Raw genomic sequence first — 18,478 nt, forward strand, 5'->3', positions numbered from 1 at the left:
GTCACTGTATAACACTGGGGTACAGTACCGGTGGGGACAGGTCTGTCGCTGTATAACACTGGGGTACAGTACCGGTGGGGATGGGTCTGTCACTGTATAACACTGGGGTACAGTACCGGTGAGGACAGGTCTGTCGCTGTATAACACTGGGGTACCGTACTGGTGGGGACAGGTCTGTCGCTGTATAACACTGGGGTACCGTACTGGTGGGGACAGGTCTTTTATCGCATACTGCACAAATAATTGTGAGTTTGAGACATCAACTATACAAGCTTAAGTATGTTTCCTTCAAGTGTGAACACTGTTTCTGTGGGTGACCCAGTGTGAGTGTTGCCTGCATTGCTGTCTGTGCTATGTTAAAACCAGCTGATAGATGCTGAAAGGGGAAATAATGCATTTCCACCAGCTGCTGAAGCTGGTGGTTCGGGTTTGATCGCAGATGGCCTCGCCACAGAGACAACAGAAACACAGAACAGTAGAGCACAGTTACAGGCCTTTCGATCCATGATGTTGTGCCGACCTATTATCCTACTAAGATCAATCTACCCTGCGTACCCTACATTTTACTATCATCCATGAGCCTATCCAAGAGTCGCTTAAATGTCCCTAATGTATCTGACTCCATTACCACTGCCGGCAGCGCATTCCACGCACCCACCACTCTGTGTGAAGAACCTACCTCTGACATCTCCCTGCCCCCTCGTAATAACCATTTCCACCCTGGGAAAAAGTCTCTGAGTATCCACTCTATCTATGCCTCTCATCATATTGTACACCTCTTTGAAGTCACCTCTCATCCTTCTTCGCTCCAATGAGATAAGCCCTAGCTCCCTCAACCTTTCCTCATAAGACTTGCCCTCCAGTCCAGGCAGCATCCTGATAAATCTCCTCTGCACCCGCTCTAAAGCTTCCACATCCTTCCTATAATGAGGCGACCAGAACTGAACACAATATTCCAAGCGCGGTCTAACCAGGGTTTTATAGAGCTGAAGCATAACCTTGCGGCTCTTATGCTGAATTCGCCTGCCAATGAAAGCCAACATACCATATGCCTTCTTTGCAACCCTATCAACTCAAACATGCTGCACCCTTTAGCTTCCTATTCAGATTGGCCCCAGGAGGTGAGTGAGGGCAGCCAGGGATGATTTTGTTGCTGTGTTTAATTCATTCTCCTTTTGGTCTCGTCCCCTTGACCATACTATATGAGATAGACCTGGTGTGAACCAAGAGCAAAAACCTTTACGATACAAAGCATTTGCTTTTAGCCAGGATTCAGTTCGTCACCACTTTGAGTTATAGAATCATAGAATCCCTACAGTGCAGAAAGAGGCCATTAAGCCCATCAAGTCTGCACCAACCCTCTGAAGAGCATCCCACCCTAACCTCATGACCTTGCATTCCCTATGGCTAATCCACCTAGCCTGCACATCTTTGGACTGTGGGAGGAAACCGGAGCATCCGGAGGAAACCCACGCAGATATGGGGAGAATGTGCAAACTCCACACAGACAGTTGCCCGAGGGTGGAATTGAACCCGTGTCTGTGGCACTGTGAGGCAGCAGTGCTAACCACTGAGCCATCGTGCCAGTTCTAGCTGAGGTCACCACCTCTCGATCATCCACCATTTGCCATTTCTCCACCTTTGATGACTGTGCCTTCAACTGCCTGGATCCTGGATTGTGTAATTCTTTCCCTAAACCTCTCAGCACCTTTACCTCTCTCTGCTGTTTTAATACGTAATACACTCCTTAAATTTTGTCTCATAGCTTTCTGGTGAAGTGCCTGGGGAAGATTTTATAAGGGTGAACCAATGTTGTTATTGTAACAACATCGGTTGGGGAGGCAATGGCCTGGTGGTGTTATCACTGGACTGTTAACCTAGAGATCCAGATAACACTCCAGCCACGGCAGATGGGGGAGTTTGAATTCAATAATAATCTGGAATTAAGAATCTAATGATATCGGGAAAACCCATCTGATTCACTAATGGCCTTTAAGGAAGGAAACTGCCATCCTTACCTGGTCTGGCCTACATGTGAGTCCAGACACACAGCAAAGTGGTTGACTCTTAACAATTAGGGATGGGCAATAAACGCTGCCTGGCCAGTGACGCCCTTATCCCGTGAATGAATTAAACAAAAAAATTCTCACCTCCGGAAACTTCAGGCTGACAGTCACTGTGCAGTGTTGAAAGAGTACAGCATTGTTGGTGGTGCCACCTTTCAGATGAGATGTTACGGCAAATCCCACCTCTTTTCCTGGATGTATACAAAGATCCCATGGCACTTTTTTGAAGAGGAGGGAAGTTCTGCTCAGCTCCATGGCTTGCCAGACATTTATATCACAGCCAAGCAGATTGTCAGGCTTGTATTGCTGTTTGTGGGATCTTACTGTGTGCTATTTAACTGCTGTGATCACTCTTTTTAAAAAGTACCCCATTGGCTGTGAAGTATCTTGTGAGAGGCACTGTAGAAATGAAAATCCTTCTTCTTTCCACCCCTCCTCTCCCTGGAATGTCCTGCCAACATTTCCTCTCAAATCTCCCACTTAAAGAATGACTGTTTAGTAAAGTGTCACCTTCCTAACATTATGCTTGCAGGCTGGCTATTTGACCTCAGGAGGCATCTCAGCCCAGACTGAATATGAGGGACTGGGAAAATGGGTTTAGAGGAGGGAGGCTGGAGCCTGTGGAGGGTGGAAGTGAATTTCATGCACGGAGCTGTGTTCAGAAGCAGAAAGTAATTCTCCTTTTGCGCTGGGCCTTGTTGCGGTCTAGTCAGTTGGTGATTGGGTTAGAATGTTTATCTTAATAGTCTTCATGTAATAAGTGGGACAGGAGCTTGCAACAATTAGAGTTTCTGTCATTTCAATATTATTTTTGATTTTCAAGATTTGGCTTTGCTGTGCGTTGGTAATTTTAACTTTGAAAAATGTTTCAGTTAACTGTTTCTGATTTGAGAAGCATATTTTCTGTATAAGTTGGCGTCAGGAGTGCACGTAACACGTTACGAGCTGTGGAAAAGATGGTCGGTAACCTAACCAGGATAGGAATCCAGAGATGACAATTAATTTCAGAAAGCTTTAGCAGCGTAAAGTTAAGGCCTCGAGTTCCAGAGTTTGAAGTGAATATAGTTTTAGTGTTGCTGTACACAGTGCTATACACTTACTGTGCAGGTCATGGCTCAGTTATAACTCTTGCCTCTGTTACAGGGTCATGAATTTAACACCTAGACGGATTGTTCATTGTGCTGAAGGGTTCAAACCCAGCATTCCCTAGATTGTCAGCCAGGATTACATCATGCCACATAATGGATTTATTAGCAAATCAAAGCCCATGAGCTTAAAGGGGCAGTGACAGCCTGGATACAAGATCGGCTAAGAGGCAGAAAGCATGGAGTAATGTTTAACACTTTTACAACCACTGCTGTTTTTGATTATGTACCTAAATCCAGGTCAGTATTGTATGGGGTGTAGTTTTGAAGCGTGCACTTGACCAGAAACACAGAGATGTGATTACATACAGACTGGAGGAGGATGCAAACTGGTGAAATGAGCAGACACATGGCAACTTAAGTTTAATGTGGCAAAGTGTGAAGTGATGCATTTTAGTAGGAAGAATGAGCAGAAGCAAACTAAACTAAATGGTATAAATTTGCAGGGGGTGCAGCTGCGGCTGGATGTATACAGGTTTTCGAAGCTGGCAAGAAGGTTGAGAGATTGCTTAAAAGCCCGTATGGTATTCTTGGCTTTGTAAACAGAAGAAGTAGTACAAAAGCAAGAAAGTTATGTAAAAACTTGAAAATCACTGGTTCAGCCTTAGTTGGAGTAAAGTGTCCAATTCTGGGCACAGACTTCAGGAAGGAAGTTAGAGGAGGTGCAGAAGAGATTTACTGGAACTGTACCAAGGATTCAGAACTCCAGTAATGCAGAGAGACTGAGGAAGATGGAGTTGTTCTCCTTAAATCAGAGAAAGTTAAGGAAAGATTTAACAGAGGTTCTCTTAATTTTATGATGTTCGATAGAATAAACCGTAGAAAAAGATAGCTAATGAACCAGGGCAAAGATGTAAATATTTTCCAGAGCAGAGAAGTAAGACTAATCAAAAGTGTTTTCAAAGAGTTAGCATGAGCATGATGGGTCAAATGGCCTCCTCCTGTGCTGTACAAATGCAAAATGAGCTTATAATTATACCAAACGGGCTGGTGTGATACCAAGGAGATAGAGTTCATTGGTTTCTTTCACTGCACTACAGGTTTTTCGTTTGATTTGCGGAGATTGCTTTGAGTGTTGTGGCTGAACATGTTTTATTTCGCTTCTACAGAATCGGAGGACAGTGGCAAAGATGTGAGAAAGAAGATTGAAACAATGAGGCTCATTAGAGAAGGTAAGGTAGTGGGCTGGATATGAAGGACTGAAAGCAGCCACAGTTACTTCGGTCTGAATGATTTGAAATTCCCAATATCACCGGGGCTGGGGAGTGCTCTGGAGTGTTTATGGGGTGGGGTTGGGAGATGTAGATTGAAGGTATGAAACAGGTATTGAGATCACATTTACCCCTTCCCTTACCCCCCTGTTCCCAGCTTTCTTTGTGCAGTTCCAGCATGTGTGTGTGTGCGCTAGCTAGTTTCCTCTCTATTTCAGATATGCCGATCTTTGGTCATTGTCCAGCCCATGATGAGTTCTTCCTTGTGGTGTGTAACCAATGTGGACAGGTAGTTAAACCTCAGGCATTCCAGATGCACTGTGGTAAGTTATTTTGTGTCTTAGTATCTTTGGGTCTTTTTTTCAAAGGAAACAAAAGTGGATTGGATACTGCAGGGAAATGCTGCCTTAAACTTACTCAGCTAGCACACAAGCTCTGAAATTGAGAAAGGTTACATCAGCATCATCTTTGGACTCACTCTGCCTTTCAGCTACTGTTCCCTTGCTCTGGGAGTATACAATGCGGACAGTGTAGAGGAAGCTTTAGTCTGTATCTAACCCTGTGCTGTACCTGCCTTGAGAGTGTTTGGGGACGGTGTAGAGAGAGCATTTACTTCCAATTTAAAAGAGTGAAAGGAGCTTTAGTCTGTATCTAATCCTATGCTATGCCCATCCTGAGAGTGTTTGGTGGAGATACATTTGAGGGAGCTTTACTCTGTATCTAACTCCAAGCTATCTCTGGCCTGGTGGTGTTTGATGGGAGCAGTGTAGAGCGAGCTTTGCACTGTATCTAAGCCTTTGCTGTACATGTTCTATTAGCTTGAGTGCTGAAATTATTCAGTTCTCTGACTTTGACCATATTCAAAAGTGATTTGAAAAAATGTTTTACTGGAAATGTGCAGAAACCTGGCTGGCAAAAGTCTCCAGCCTGGTGATAGATCCACTGAGGTAGAGCTTGTCTATGTCCAACACAATGTTCAAAAATTCGTGGGTGTCGCTGGTTAGTTTGGCATTTATTGCCTGTCCCTAACTACCCAGAGGGCAGTTAAGTGTCAACCATGTTGCTGTGGGTCTGGAATGACATGTAGACCGGACCAAGTAAGGATAACAGTTCCTTTCCTAAAGGACATTAGTGAACCGGATGGATTTTTTCCAACAATCAACAGTTGATCTGTTCCAGATTTTTATTGAATTCAAATTCCACTATCTGCCATCAGGATTCGAACCCAGGTCCCCACAACAGTCCCAGGGTATCTTGATTAATAGTCTGGTAATAATACCACCAAGCCATCACAACCCCCTCTTCTGCCAAGAATACATCCATTATCCAGCTAGCAATGTCCAAACGACCAGACAGGACCGAGAGCTCTGTGTATGCCAGGCTACTGTTGCAGTTTAACCAGTTATAGACTTGCAGCTAGTCAATGCAGAGCATTGGTATTGAACCCAGTGCTTCTCTTTACTGTCAGCAAGACTTCCTACTTTCACAAACACAAAATGAAATAGCTGGAGACACTCAGCAGGTCTGGCAACATCTGTGGAGAGAGAATGAAGTTGATGTTTTGAGTCCAGTGACCCTTCATCAGGACGCTTCCTTTCACCTCTGTGACATCACCCATCTCCATCTCGGAGTTTTGAAGAGCCACACCAGATTCAAAACATTAACTCTTTTTCTCTCTCCAAAGATGCTGCCAGACCTGCTGAATTTCTCCAGCTCATTCTGTATTTATTTCAAACTTCCAGCATCTACAGAGTTTTGCTTTTGTTAATTTTAGTGTACCCATGTGTAGCGCTTTGGGCCTTTTCCTGTTTTGGGATGCTATATAGATTCAAATTGTTGAAATGAGTGGCTTGTTCAGATGCTTCAGAGTTGGTTAAGCATTACCCATGCTGATATGGGGCCACAGTCATATATATTGACCAGGTTTCCTTACCTAAAGAGTATTGGTGATGTCATTCCAATAGCTCCACATATCGGGGAGGTGATGGCCTAGTGGTATTATTGCTGGATTGTTAATCCAGAGACTCAGGTAATGTTCTGGGGACCCAGGTTCAAATCCTGCCATGGCAGATGGTGGAATTTGAATTCAATAAAAATCTGGAATTAAGAATCTAATGATGACCGTGAATCCATTGTCAGTTGCTGGAAAAACTCATCTGGTTCACTAATGTCCTTTAGGGAAGGAAACTGCCATCCTTACCTGGTCTGGCCTACATGTGACTCCAGGCCCACAACAATGTGGTTGACTCTTAACTGCCCTTAGGGATGGGCAGTAAACGCTGTCTAGCCAGCAATGCCCTCATCCCATGAATGAATAAAGAAAAAAATACTTTTACTGATACCAGCCTTTCAATTTCAGATACTTTATGAAATGATGACTTTTATTTCTGTAATGCCATTCAAAATATCATGATAACACATTACAGTCAATGAAGTGTGGTTTTTGTTGAAATGCAGAAAGTGCACAGCAAGCTCTCACTAACCTCAGTCAAATAAATGTCCAAGTAATTTAGTTTTGTGATGTTGACAAGGACAGCAAAAGGAATACTCCTGCTCTTCTGGGATCTTTTATGCCCACCTAAGAGAGCAGATGGAGGCCTCTATTTGATGCCATATCTGAAAAATAGTACCTCGAATGATGAAACAGTCCCCCAGCCTTGGGCCCTTCTGTCTGAGAGGTGAGACGGTGCTACCACTGAGCCTAGCCATGGGAATAGCAGGATGTGAACACTGGTTCTTCAGATTGTATGTTGTGTGTTTGATATCAAGCCAAGGAATCTAAATAACTCGGACTATTTTCAGAGAGAAGACATGGGTCTCTGAACAAACTGTCAGCACGAAGACCTCCTGCCTTGAATTCCCCAAACTCTATTGTCCTGCAGAAATCGCGATATAACAGTGTCCAAACTACTGTGACCGCTAACCATGGCACCAGTTCCTCCAAAGAGAAGCTACAGAGCCCTGGTAGCAAGGTGCTACAGTTAGACGTGCCTTCAAAGGGACCAAAAGAAAATCTCTGGTAATTTGATTGTATTTTTGACTGTGATTACATAGAGCAAGAGGAGAGAAAAATCTTCATCCTAACTTAGAGAAGGATAGCATCTGCAGTCAAATCAGAAATAAATGATTTCAGCTGCGTGGAGAGATGGAGAAAGTTGGGGTTATTCCCCTTGGAGCAGAGAATGTTAAGGGGAGGTTTGTTGGAGGTATTGAGAATTATGAAGTGTTGTGATGAACTAGACAGGGAGGGGAACTCTTTCCAGCAGTAAAAGGGTCAATAACCAGAGGACACAGGTTGAAGGTATTTGCCAGAAGATTAAGAGAACTTTTTCTTTCATGTAACAATTTATGATTTGAAATGTGCTGCCTGGAAAGGCAGTAGAAACGGATTTAATTTTCAAAAGGAAGATTACATAAATACTTGAAAGATGAGGACTAAGGGGAAGGAGCAGTAATGTGGGAATAACAGGATAACTTATTCAAAGAGTCAGCACAGACGTGCAGCTGGTACAATCTTGTGCTGAGCTCAACCAGCTCTTCTGGATGTGAATCTCTAGACAGTGAGTTCCAGCTGGCTGTTTGACTGTAGGTAGCATCACACTTTTTAACCTAGTGTTGTTTGTACAAGCTTTCAAGCAAGGTTCACTGGATGCTGATCTGGAGTGGGAATCCTGGTTGATTGTTTTCTTTCCCTCAAAGTGTGTTAATTTTAAAGTGACAAATCAGCAGGTTTCAAAATGAACCCAGTATAGTCTTAATTTTACTGCTTCACTCTCCTGGAGGATTCATCATTTCTCAGGCACAGTTTCATTGCTCGAGCTTGCTGTTTGGGAAATCGCACAAGTGGTTCATCCTTCATGTAGGAGGAGGCAATAACAGCCTGATTGTTCGAAAAGTGTAGTGCATCACAGGCAGGCCAAGCCCTCGTCCAGTCATCAAGTCATAGAGATGTACGTCATGGAAACAGACTCTTTGCTCCAACTCATCCATGCTGATCAGATATCCTAAATTAATCTAGTCCCATTTGCCCCATATCCCCCTAAACCCTTCCTATTCATATACCCATCTGGATGCCTTTTAAATTTTGTAATTTTACCAGCCTCCACCACTTCCTCCAGCAGCTCATTCCATACACACACCATCCTCTGTGAGAAAAAGTTGCACCTTCGGTCCCTTTCAAATCTTTCCCCTCTCACCTTAAACCTATGCCCTTTAATCTTGCACTCCCCTACCCTGGGAAAAAAAACTTGACTGTTCACCCTATCCATGCCCCTGATGATTTTATAAATCTTTGCCACAAAGTCCATTTGCTTTCTAGCTGTGTTTGTTAGCTGGCTGTCAGATGTTGACCCGCAACCCACAGTCCTAAACTTTGAACCCAGTCCTAAATGTTGAACTTATGCCTTGAACCGTAAGCCAGCCTACGATTCTCACTGGGGAGGTCCAGTGCTGTGTCCGAAATCTCAGAGTTGAGGAATTAAACTTGAGGAGTTGCTGGTCTGTCTAGTTTCACATTCATTATCTTTACTCAGTTAGCAACGGGGAGAGCTCTTGCTGTAGGTTCTGGAAGTCTCACTTGCCATTGGGCCTTCTACTGGAAACTGAATGTGTGTGGACTATGAGTGAAGCAGGATTGAGTCCTGGTGCAATGCTCCATTTGTCCAAATAACCTGTTAATCAGTCACTGCTGAAGCTCATGTGGGAGCAAGTTTGAATTGAACTGGATGCCTAGAATTTATTTATTAAACTTCATGTTTATCCTGCTGCAGCTTGTTTGTTCCTGTGGTGAACCTGGAAAAGATCCCGACTCTCAGAAAGACAGACAGCTCCTGCATCAAGCTGAGCTCCAAGCTCCCAGCTGTTTCCTTGTCCCCACCCGATCCCACTTTGGCTCCCAGTAAACCCAGTCCGGTCCCCGTCCTTGATTCTGCAACAAAGGCGATGGCAGCGAGCACAGTCCTGAAGGTGGCCGATTCTCTACAGCCATCTGCGGTAATTCAGAACGGTAAAGGGCAGCGGTCTCCCGTGCTGGAGGAGCCAACACTCAGTAACAGGAAAAACAGCCATAAAATCCACCGAAGAATTGTAGGTGAGTTTGCATCACCACATTCATCGAACTAATGAAGGGTCAAATGGTGGAGGAAGGGAAGTAGGATTTAGCCAATGATTTGTTATATTTAAAACTGATTAGAACAATCAGTTGATATTTTTGTGATTGAGGTCTGTGATGACTTCTGCTTGGGAATGGAACAGTATCAACTGCAGTCAAACATCAATTGGTGTAAAGTGCTCCCAGATAGGAGAGATACAGAGTAACCTGATGGGACAGTGTAGAGGGAGTTTTACTCTGTATCTAATCCCATGCTGTACCTGACCTGGGAATGTTTGATGGGGAAAGTGTACAGGGAGTTTTACTTTCAGTTTAAGGTGTTAGGGGAGATTTAATTTAATCTACCCTTCTGTTGACTGTGTGCTGTGAGTGTTTAATGGGAAGTTTAAAAGAGTAGAGGCAACTTTACCTCTGTTTAAACAGCAAAAGACAGCTTTACTTTCAGTTTAAAAGAGTAGAGGGAGCTTTAATCATAATGTAACCCTGTGCTGTCCCTGTCCTGGGAATGATTGATGGGGACAGTATAGAGGGAGCCTCACTCTGCATCTAACCCTGTGCTATTCGTTCTCTGGAAGTGAGTGATGGGGGCAATGTAGAGGAAGCTTTACTCTGTATCGAACCCCGCGCTGTAATTAAGGGAAAACGTTTCTTTCACAAATGCAATAGTAAGACTTAAAATGTGTACAAATCAGGGGGTGTGGAAGAAACTTGGACAAAACAAGGGCATGTGGTAGCTGACATCTGTGGGTAAGCAGTGAACTTTGACCTTTGAACTCACTGCATAGTTTAGATTTTCCGTTCTCAATCACATTTCAAACATCTCCATCTCACAAACACAAAAAGTGTTCCAGGTATATGTGAGAGCTTTAAAATAAATCTTTTAAAAAAAACACGTGAGATTCTTGTTTCTTTTCCTGAAGGATATAGTCTGTTTTCCTAAAGGATTTAGCATGAATTTCGAGCGTTTACTGTTTCTCGTATCAACAATCATTTATTGATGGCTCAGTGAGTGTGAGCATGACTCTGTGAAGACTGGAGACCAGGTAGCGATGTTCCTGCAACCAGCTTGTGCAGACTTTGGCTCCAAGTTAAAAACAGTCATGAGATGAAGCAGAGACTCCCTGATCACCTGAACTCATCTCAGGAGCGGAAGGAATCTCAATCTCCTGATTGTCATTCAGTAGTTCCTCTTGTGTTGTGTGCCCACAGTGGTTGAACGTAATGCAGCATTGTCTCTGAACAAGTAGCTTTTAGAAAACCAGCTGTCTTGGGAGTACTGGAAGACAGTGGAGAGTGGGGTCTTCCCTCCTCCAGTGAAGAGTTAATGTCTGTGAGACAGTGGTTTGCCCTGGGATTATCACAGCTCAGCTGATGTCTACTTTCATGCAGAACCACCTTCCAATGTGATAAATGAATGAAGGCAGTAATGGGAGGCAGGGACATGTGGCTCTGTTTGGGACTATCCAACAGCATCAATATCTGTCACGTAACATCCTCCCTGAATCTATCCATCTCTCTATCTTTTTCCTCTTTTAAGGCGCTCCTAAAACCTACCTTTGACCAAGCTCCTGGTCATGTTTCCCAGCATCTGTTTATGTGGTAAATGTCCAATTTATGTTTAGTAACCATTTTTGTTGGAGGCAGTATGTAAATGCAGCTGTTATTGAACGGTTCAGTAGCACAGCAGTCAATGCTTTGAGGATTCCTCTACTATTAAACACCCCCGGTCCCTTTCACTGCTTAAGAACCTTTGTTTTCTCTCAGTATTAGATTTTTTATGATTTCAGGAAAGTTTCTTGGAAACTGTAAAAGGGACACCTGATTGCTAACTGTAACGTTTGCATGTTTATGTGTGGTGGGAGGGGAAGTTCTGAGGTGTCTCAGTTCTTTAACAGGAAACATCTGTCATAGCACCTAACCTCCATATAATCTCCCAGCAGAGAAAGAAAGTGACCTCAATAAGCACTGCAGCGTCATGGACCCAAACACCAAGAAACACTGCACACGTTCATTAACTTGTAAGGTAAAATCACTCTCGCTTTCTCTCCTGCCTTGTCCCAGACATTACCTTGAGTTTGAATTTTTTTTTGTATTTTCCTGGAGGCAGTGTTTCCGTGTAGCTCAGTTTCTGGATTTAAAGCATACAGGCACCTAGGTTCCTCACTGGCTGATTTTAGGAGTCAGTTATAATTTTGAGAAAAGGAAACCTTACTTTGTTCTTTGCTATATAACACTCCTGGTTTGGCTTTAGCATTCTGTGGGATAAGAATGAGTTTTCCCAAGGATTTTTGCTTCCCCCGAGAGATTAAAAGGGGTTTGACAGGGTAAATGCTGAGCGGATGTTCCCCCTCATGGGACTGTCTAGGACGAAAGGATCCTTAAAATAAAGGAGTGCCAATTTAAGACTGAGATGAAGTGCAATTTCTTTTCAGAGGATTTTGAGTCTTTGGAACTCTCAGAGAGCTGTGGCAGTAGAGTCCTTGTGTATATTTAAGGCTGAGATAGATTCTTGATCGTTTGGGGAATCAAGGGTTGGGGGAAGGACAGGAAAGTGGAGATATGGAGCGTCAGATCAGCCCTGATCCTGTTGAATGGCAGAACAGGCTGGAGGGGCCAAATGGCCTACTCCTGTTCCTATTTCTTAGGATGTTATGCAAAGAGGTAGGGAAGAAGCGTTTATTCTAGATGTTCTACCCATTGTGGTGTCAGACAGACTTGATCAAAATATTAGACTTTTCTTCTCTGTCAGCTTGGTTTATCATCCTGTCACGGTGGATATATATTTTATAGCAAAAGGTAACAAAAACTTCATTCCAGAAGGGATCCAATTGTGATCGGTATGTCGGTGCCTCCCTGCATCTTTGAGCTGTGAGCCTGCCTCGCTCAGAACAGTTGCTGAATTTTTAAAAAAAATTGTACAGCAGTTTATAAAATGGTAAAACATTGACACAGGAGTTCATTATCACTGATACAGACGGATAATTTACAGTTAAAGTCAGCCATGCATACCAGCTTGTTAATAAGCCATTGTACCAGTTGCTTACACCTCTCAGACGATTCAAAATTGTGTAGAGTGCAGTTGTTGTAATGCAAGATCTATTTGTATGAACACTATCTCACCGGCATTGACGTGACTGAGCTGTAATTCTGTTTTTAGTGATGGTATTTGGAAGAGTGGTGACTTGAGGGAAACAGGTGAACATCCTAAATAAAAACAAAAAGAACTGTGGATGCTATAAATCAGAAACAAAAACAGGAATTGCTGGAAATGCTGACAGGTCTGGCAGCGTCCGTGAAGAGAAATCCGAGTTAATGTTTCAGGTCCGGTGATCATTCCTCAGAACTGAGTGTCAGTTCTCAGGAAGGGTCACCAGACCTAAAATGTTAACTCTGCTTTCTCTTCACAGATGCTGCCAGACCTGCCAAGTTTTTCCAGCAACTCCTGTTTTTGTTGCAAGTGAACTTCCTGCTTGTCCTTACCAAATTCCATCACTCCCTCTGCGCTGACCCTCTGACAGTGCTAATATATGCAGAGTGAGACTTGGACTTGTGGCCACTGACTCAGATGCTACTGGGTTGGCAAATGCTTCAGTTCTAAAACTACAAATGATATATGGCCTGGGATATACAGACCATTGAGTCCAACTAATCCATTGGTGTTTATGGTCTACTCGAGTCTACAATTCTCTCTCGTTTGTGAATTCCTCCATGTCCTTACTGTTCCCTACCTCTTTAATCTCCTTGAGGCCCATAACCACTTGAAATATTTATGCTTCTTCAGTTCTGGCCTTTTTTGCATCCCCAATTTGAATTGTTCTACTATTGGCAGCTGTGCTTTCAGCTGCATGAACTCTAAGCTCTGAAATTTTCTCCCTACACCTGTTTACCTCTCTTGTCCTCCAGTATGGTATTCCTTAAATCCTTCCTTTGACCAATCACTTATCCTAATATCTTCTCATGTGGCTTTAAATCAAATTCTTTCTGATTTATGCTCCTGTGAAACATGTTATGTGGTGCTGCAGAAATGTAAATTGACATACTCTTTACTCGGCATCAGCTGGTGTTAAACTTTCCCTGTATGTTTCTATATTAGACGCACTCGTTGACACAGAGGAGGAGTGTGCCGGGACGCCGACTTGCCTTTGATGAGTTGCTGGCAGAACATCGGGCAAGTTTGAAGAACAAGGAGACTGGTAAAGAGAGAAAGCTACAGGTTAAGGAGACAGCGCCAGTCTCTCCAGGGCAGGAGGCCACTCTGGGTTCGGCGATGTTGGGGATCGCTCCAAACCGGCCAAAGATTTCCGGTTGCTCTGGTTCAAGGTATGGTCCAAGTTTCCAGGATTCTTGGGTTTCAGGGTCTTGACCGGAGGGTAGTTCTGAGATGTCATTCCCTCTGGTCAGGGAATCTAGACCAAGATAAATCACAATCTTTCAAATTTAGAGCTTGGGCTTTCAGAAGAAGCTGTTTTTTCCTCATCAAGATTATTAGAAAACTGGACCAGTCTCCACCCCCAGAAAAAACAGTGGGTGCTGGGCTCAATTGGATTTGTAAACCCAGGATTAACAGGCTTTTATTGGTTGGGAGCTATCAAGTGTCTGGAGCAAAGTGGGAGAATGAGTTGAGTGCAGATCAGCCATGATCTAACAGACTGCCCGAGGAAACTCAAAGTGGCCTCCTCCTGAGTCTATATAACAGACTTGAGGGGTTAAATTGCTTGCTCCCTTTTGATGTTACTTGAAAGACCAGTGGTTACTAAACTATACAGGCTGGTTAAATTCCACGTTTCTCTGCTTTGAGCTGTGTTGCTTGCTCTCATAAGGCTGCATGAGGAATTCTACAATGCTGCATTGGAAGTGTCAGCCTGAATTTTGGTGTCAGGACCATGGAATAACTCTGTGTTTTGGAGGTGAGAGAGTATTACCACAGATGATGCACAATTATTAGAGTTTTCAGGTGATCAGGAGGGTAGAGCATTAACTGAAGCTGACATTGAACTTTGAAATTTTTTTTTTTCAGACTCGATATATCTGAAACTTGCATGTTGCAGCTCATTTCACGTTGCACAGAATTCACAGAACAGGCCATTCGGCCCAACTGGCTCCTGCTGGGGCTTATGCTCCACATGAGCCTCCTCCCACATACTCCAGCTAATTCAGGTGGGAATCAACCTTTCCATCTTAGGAAGCAGGAATTGAGAGCCTGAGAGCATCCTGATTTCAGCCGATTTATTTAGCTATATTTTTTCATTCCAAACTCTCAGCATCACATTATTTTTTCAAGAGCACTTCAGCCAAGATTAAAAATCATTTTGTTTTATAAGCAAGTAAATGGGTCCCATGTAGCAGTCTGTAGGCATTGGGTTGAAATAGTGTTCCAGTGTACAGTTCCAGCCGGTGCCACCAGATGGTGCACTTACACCTTGCCTGCTGATTACATCTTGTGCAAATTGCCACTATAAACCTTCCATTGGGTCCTGATTTGGGATAACTCTCTATTAAGCTGTACAAATAATGTACTGCAAGGAAGTATCCTGCAAAAGTGTGTCTTGCAAAAACACTTTTAGTTTGTAATAGTGAAACCATAATTTACTATAAAACTGTGTTCTGTTCAGTAACTATATTACTGGATGCAAAAGCTTAAATTTGCTTTGTTATTATCTACATTGTGTTACTTCTAACTGTTGATAGCTGGACTAGGAAGCAATTGGATTAATGTCAGTAGAGATACAGTCAGTTACTCAGTACGCTGGGGGGAGTAGTTACCAAATGATAGTGAGAGACAGCTGGATGAACATCAGTAGAGATGCAGTTGGTAACACAGGACGCTGGGAAGGGAGGTTTTTGAGTGACATTGACTTTTGTGATATGTAGATTCTCTTACAAATCCGTCTCAGTGTTAATATCAACAACTGACCTGGCATCAACTGCTTTTTGTGGAAGACAGTTCCGAACTTCTACCACCCTTTGTGTTGTACAAATATTTAATAATTTCACTGCACAAACAAATGTGGCCAGACACAACACCACGCGAATACTCAACACTGTTGCTAGACCCAATCCAATACCCTCTAGCCCCTGCCATACCCAAACTCCCCCCTGACCTGACTCCCACCCTCCCTGCCTTCTGCCAAAACCAATTTCCTCCACCCACCCTAACCTACCCTAAACTGCATCATTTGCCACTTTGCACTTTGGCATCCCACCCACTTGTCACCCTATCCCCATCCCACATCCCATCCTGTGTACCTGGTACTCTGCCAAGCTGCCACCCTATCTACCCTTGCAGCACCCAACTTCACACATACCTCATGGACTTGCACAGTAGTTGTCAAAGTGAACCTGTAAATTTCAGATTACAACAGCTGACTGCAAGGAAAAGTGAGTGTGGTTTTCTTTCCCCTGACAGTTCTGCGTTGAGAGAACTGTCAGAACAAAAGTACAGCTCTGTATTTCTGAGGGATCCCTGATCAGACTTCCTCTCAGAAATATGGAGCACCCTCTATTGTTAAAGAAGGGCCGGAGTGGCATCTGACACAAGGTTGTCACTCCTCACAAAATCCTGCCCACTATCTTGAAAACCTTGACCAAATCACTTTTGTAACCATCCACTCTTCTAGGAAAGATAATCCTAGTTTGTCATTGCAGTTTAACTCTTTGAGTACAGATATAACTTTGGTACATCAACACTGCACTTTGTCCGAGGCCAATGTGGGAAGTAGGAAACAAGTTGGCCATTCGGCCCCTCTTGGCCTTCTGCATCATTCAGTTTGATAACGGCTGATCCAATTGTGCTCTCAACTCCATATTTTCATCTACTCCCAATAATTTTTGACTCCCTTATATCTATATAGGGTGTGTTGATCAGAACTGTTCACCGTAATTCTAGGTGAGTTCTTACCAATGCTTCTCACAGCTAAAAGATTACTTCTCACCTCTTGTATTCTAATCCATCAGATACTAAGGCCAGCATTCTCTTGATTTTTCTTTTGATTTTTGTCGGTATCTGCTCATAACGTTTTAATAATTTGTGTACCTGGAGTCTCTATGGGCCTCTGTGGTTTCTAGCTTTTCACCAATTAAAAATAATCTGATCTTTTATTTTGATTCAAATTGAATGACCTCACGCGTGCCATTTTGCCATACTTTTGCCCATTCTCTTAATCCTCCAATATCTCTTTGTAGTTCTAGTTTCTCACCTGTACTGTTTACAATACTTTCCTATCTTTGGCTCATCAGTAACCTTGGATATATGGCTTTGTATCCTGTTGTCTAAGCCATGAATGAATGCTCTGAATATCTGAGTGGAACAGGACATCCCTCTGGGACAATGCTTGTCCCATTCTGCCAATTTGAGCTCCTGGTCGTTACTCCTATTCTCTATCTCCTGAGGCTCAGTCAGTTCCCCAACTGGTTCAAAGATTTATCTTCAATTTCTTTGAAGTCTCAATTGTAACTAACAGTGCTTGGTGAGGAATCTTCTGTACGTTAATGCAAATAACATTTGTAGACATTCTCCAGTTCATGATTTAAGTCACTTCCTCAAAATACATAATCAGATTTTTCAGGCATGACCGACTTTACAAATCTTTACTGGCTCTCGCTGATAACTGAACTGAATATTTTCGAGGTGTTGAGCATTCCTATTGTTAATTATAAACTCTGTTGTTTCCTTGCGAGAGATTCTAGGCTACGTGGTTGATTATTCCCTGGTTTCTTGCTGGCTCTGTATTTAATAGCAAAGTGACGTGGGCAATTTTCCAATCTGAAGGAATGGTTTTCAAATCGAGAGAAATTTTAAAGATTATAGTTAGACTGCAAGTTTCAAGATTTGATATGAAAACATCAGGTCCTGTTCTCTTCTCATTGTTTAGTGGCATTAATTTTTTTCATTGCTGTTATCTTCCTTAAGTTAAAGTTGTTGATTCTTTATCCCTGATTCAATTATAATATCTTTGAGATTTCTGACATGTTGATCTCTTTCTCTGCTGCGAATACTGAAGCAATATAATTATTCAGCATTTTGGCCAGTTCCTTGCTTTCATAACAATGACACCATTATCTTCATGAATTGAAACTTTTTTATATTGATTGTGATATCATTTTTGCTTCTCTTCAGGCTTCTTTTTTATAGCTCTTATTGTCTGTTTTGCCATCCTCTGCGCTTCTGCATATTTTTCATATTTCCCAGGATCTGCACCTTTTTGTATTTTTGTAGGGATTTTCTTTTCTGCTAATGTGTTTCTGAGCCCTTTAATTGTCCACAAATGTACTTTTGACAAGAAGAAATTTTGCCCTTTAAAGGTATAAATTGACTCTGTACAGCATTAATTTATTTTTGAACACCACCTATTTATTGTTTGTTGCTTTGCGCATTAACAGATTTGTCCAGTTTACTGTGGACTGTATCTGTCTCATCTCATTGAAATCAGTCTATCTTAAGTGAAAAATTTGGAAGCTTTTTCGCATTTCATCCTTTCAAACACTGTTAATTTGATCATGTTATGATCACTATTTGTTAATGCTGTTGAACTTTAGGCTGTTAATTAAATCTGGAATTTTACTAATCTACCTTGAAGGCATGACTGTGTGATAATTACCATGCCATACCATTCAGCAGCTGTCAAATTCTAGTCCAAGACACACACCATCATGACTTAGAAATGTTACACCGTTCCTTCAGTGTCACTGGGTCAAAATCCTGGAATTCCCTCCCTGACAGCATTGTGGGTCTACCTACAGCACATAGACTGCAGCGGTTCAAAAGGGCTGCTCACTGAAATAACTCCACAGAGGCCGGTATCCCATCACCAAGTCACCCTTTATTTACACATGGAGAGTCCTTGACACTGATCCAGCTCCCTCAGAGTGAACAGAACCTCTGACACAGAGATAGCAGGAACTGCAGATGCTGGAGAATCTGAGATAACAAGGTGTAGAGCTGGATGA

General features: G+C 42.8%; 1 protein-coding gene across 1 annotated transcript in view; it reads left to right on the forward strand.

The window, feature by feature from the left end:
- Nucleotides 1–18,478, forward strand: part of LOC109912870 (ataxin-7-like protein 1) — a 33,024-nt gene that overhangs the window by 3,718 nt on the left and 10,828 nt on the right. Inside the window, 6 exon segments of the mRNA XM_020512310.2 lie at nucleotides 4,321–4,383; nucleotides 4,641–4,745; nucleotides 7,225–7,441; nucleotides 9,192–9,511; nucleotides 11,473–11,555; nucleotides 13,626–13,852. Of these exon segments, the coding sequence (XP_020367899.1) occupies nucleotides 4,321–4,383; nucleotides 4,641–4,745; nucleotides 7,225–7,441; nucleotides 9,192–9,511; nucleotides 11,473–11,555; nucleotides 13,626–13,852 (1,015 nt within the window).

This window comes from Rhincodon typus, chromosome 25 (assembly GCF_021869965.1).
Source record: "Rhincodon typus isolate 14 chromosome 25, sRhiTyp1.1, whole genome shotgun sequence".
Taxonomy (NCBI): domain Eukaryota; kingdom Metazoa; phylum Chordata; class Chondrichthyes; order Orectolobiformes; family Rhincodontidae; genus Rhincodon; species Rhincodon typus.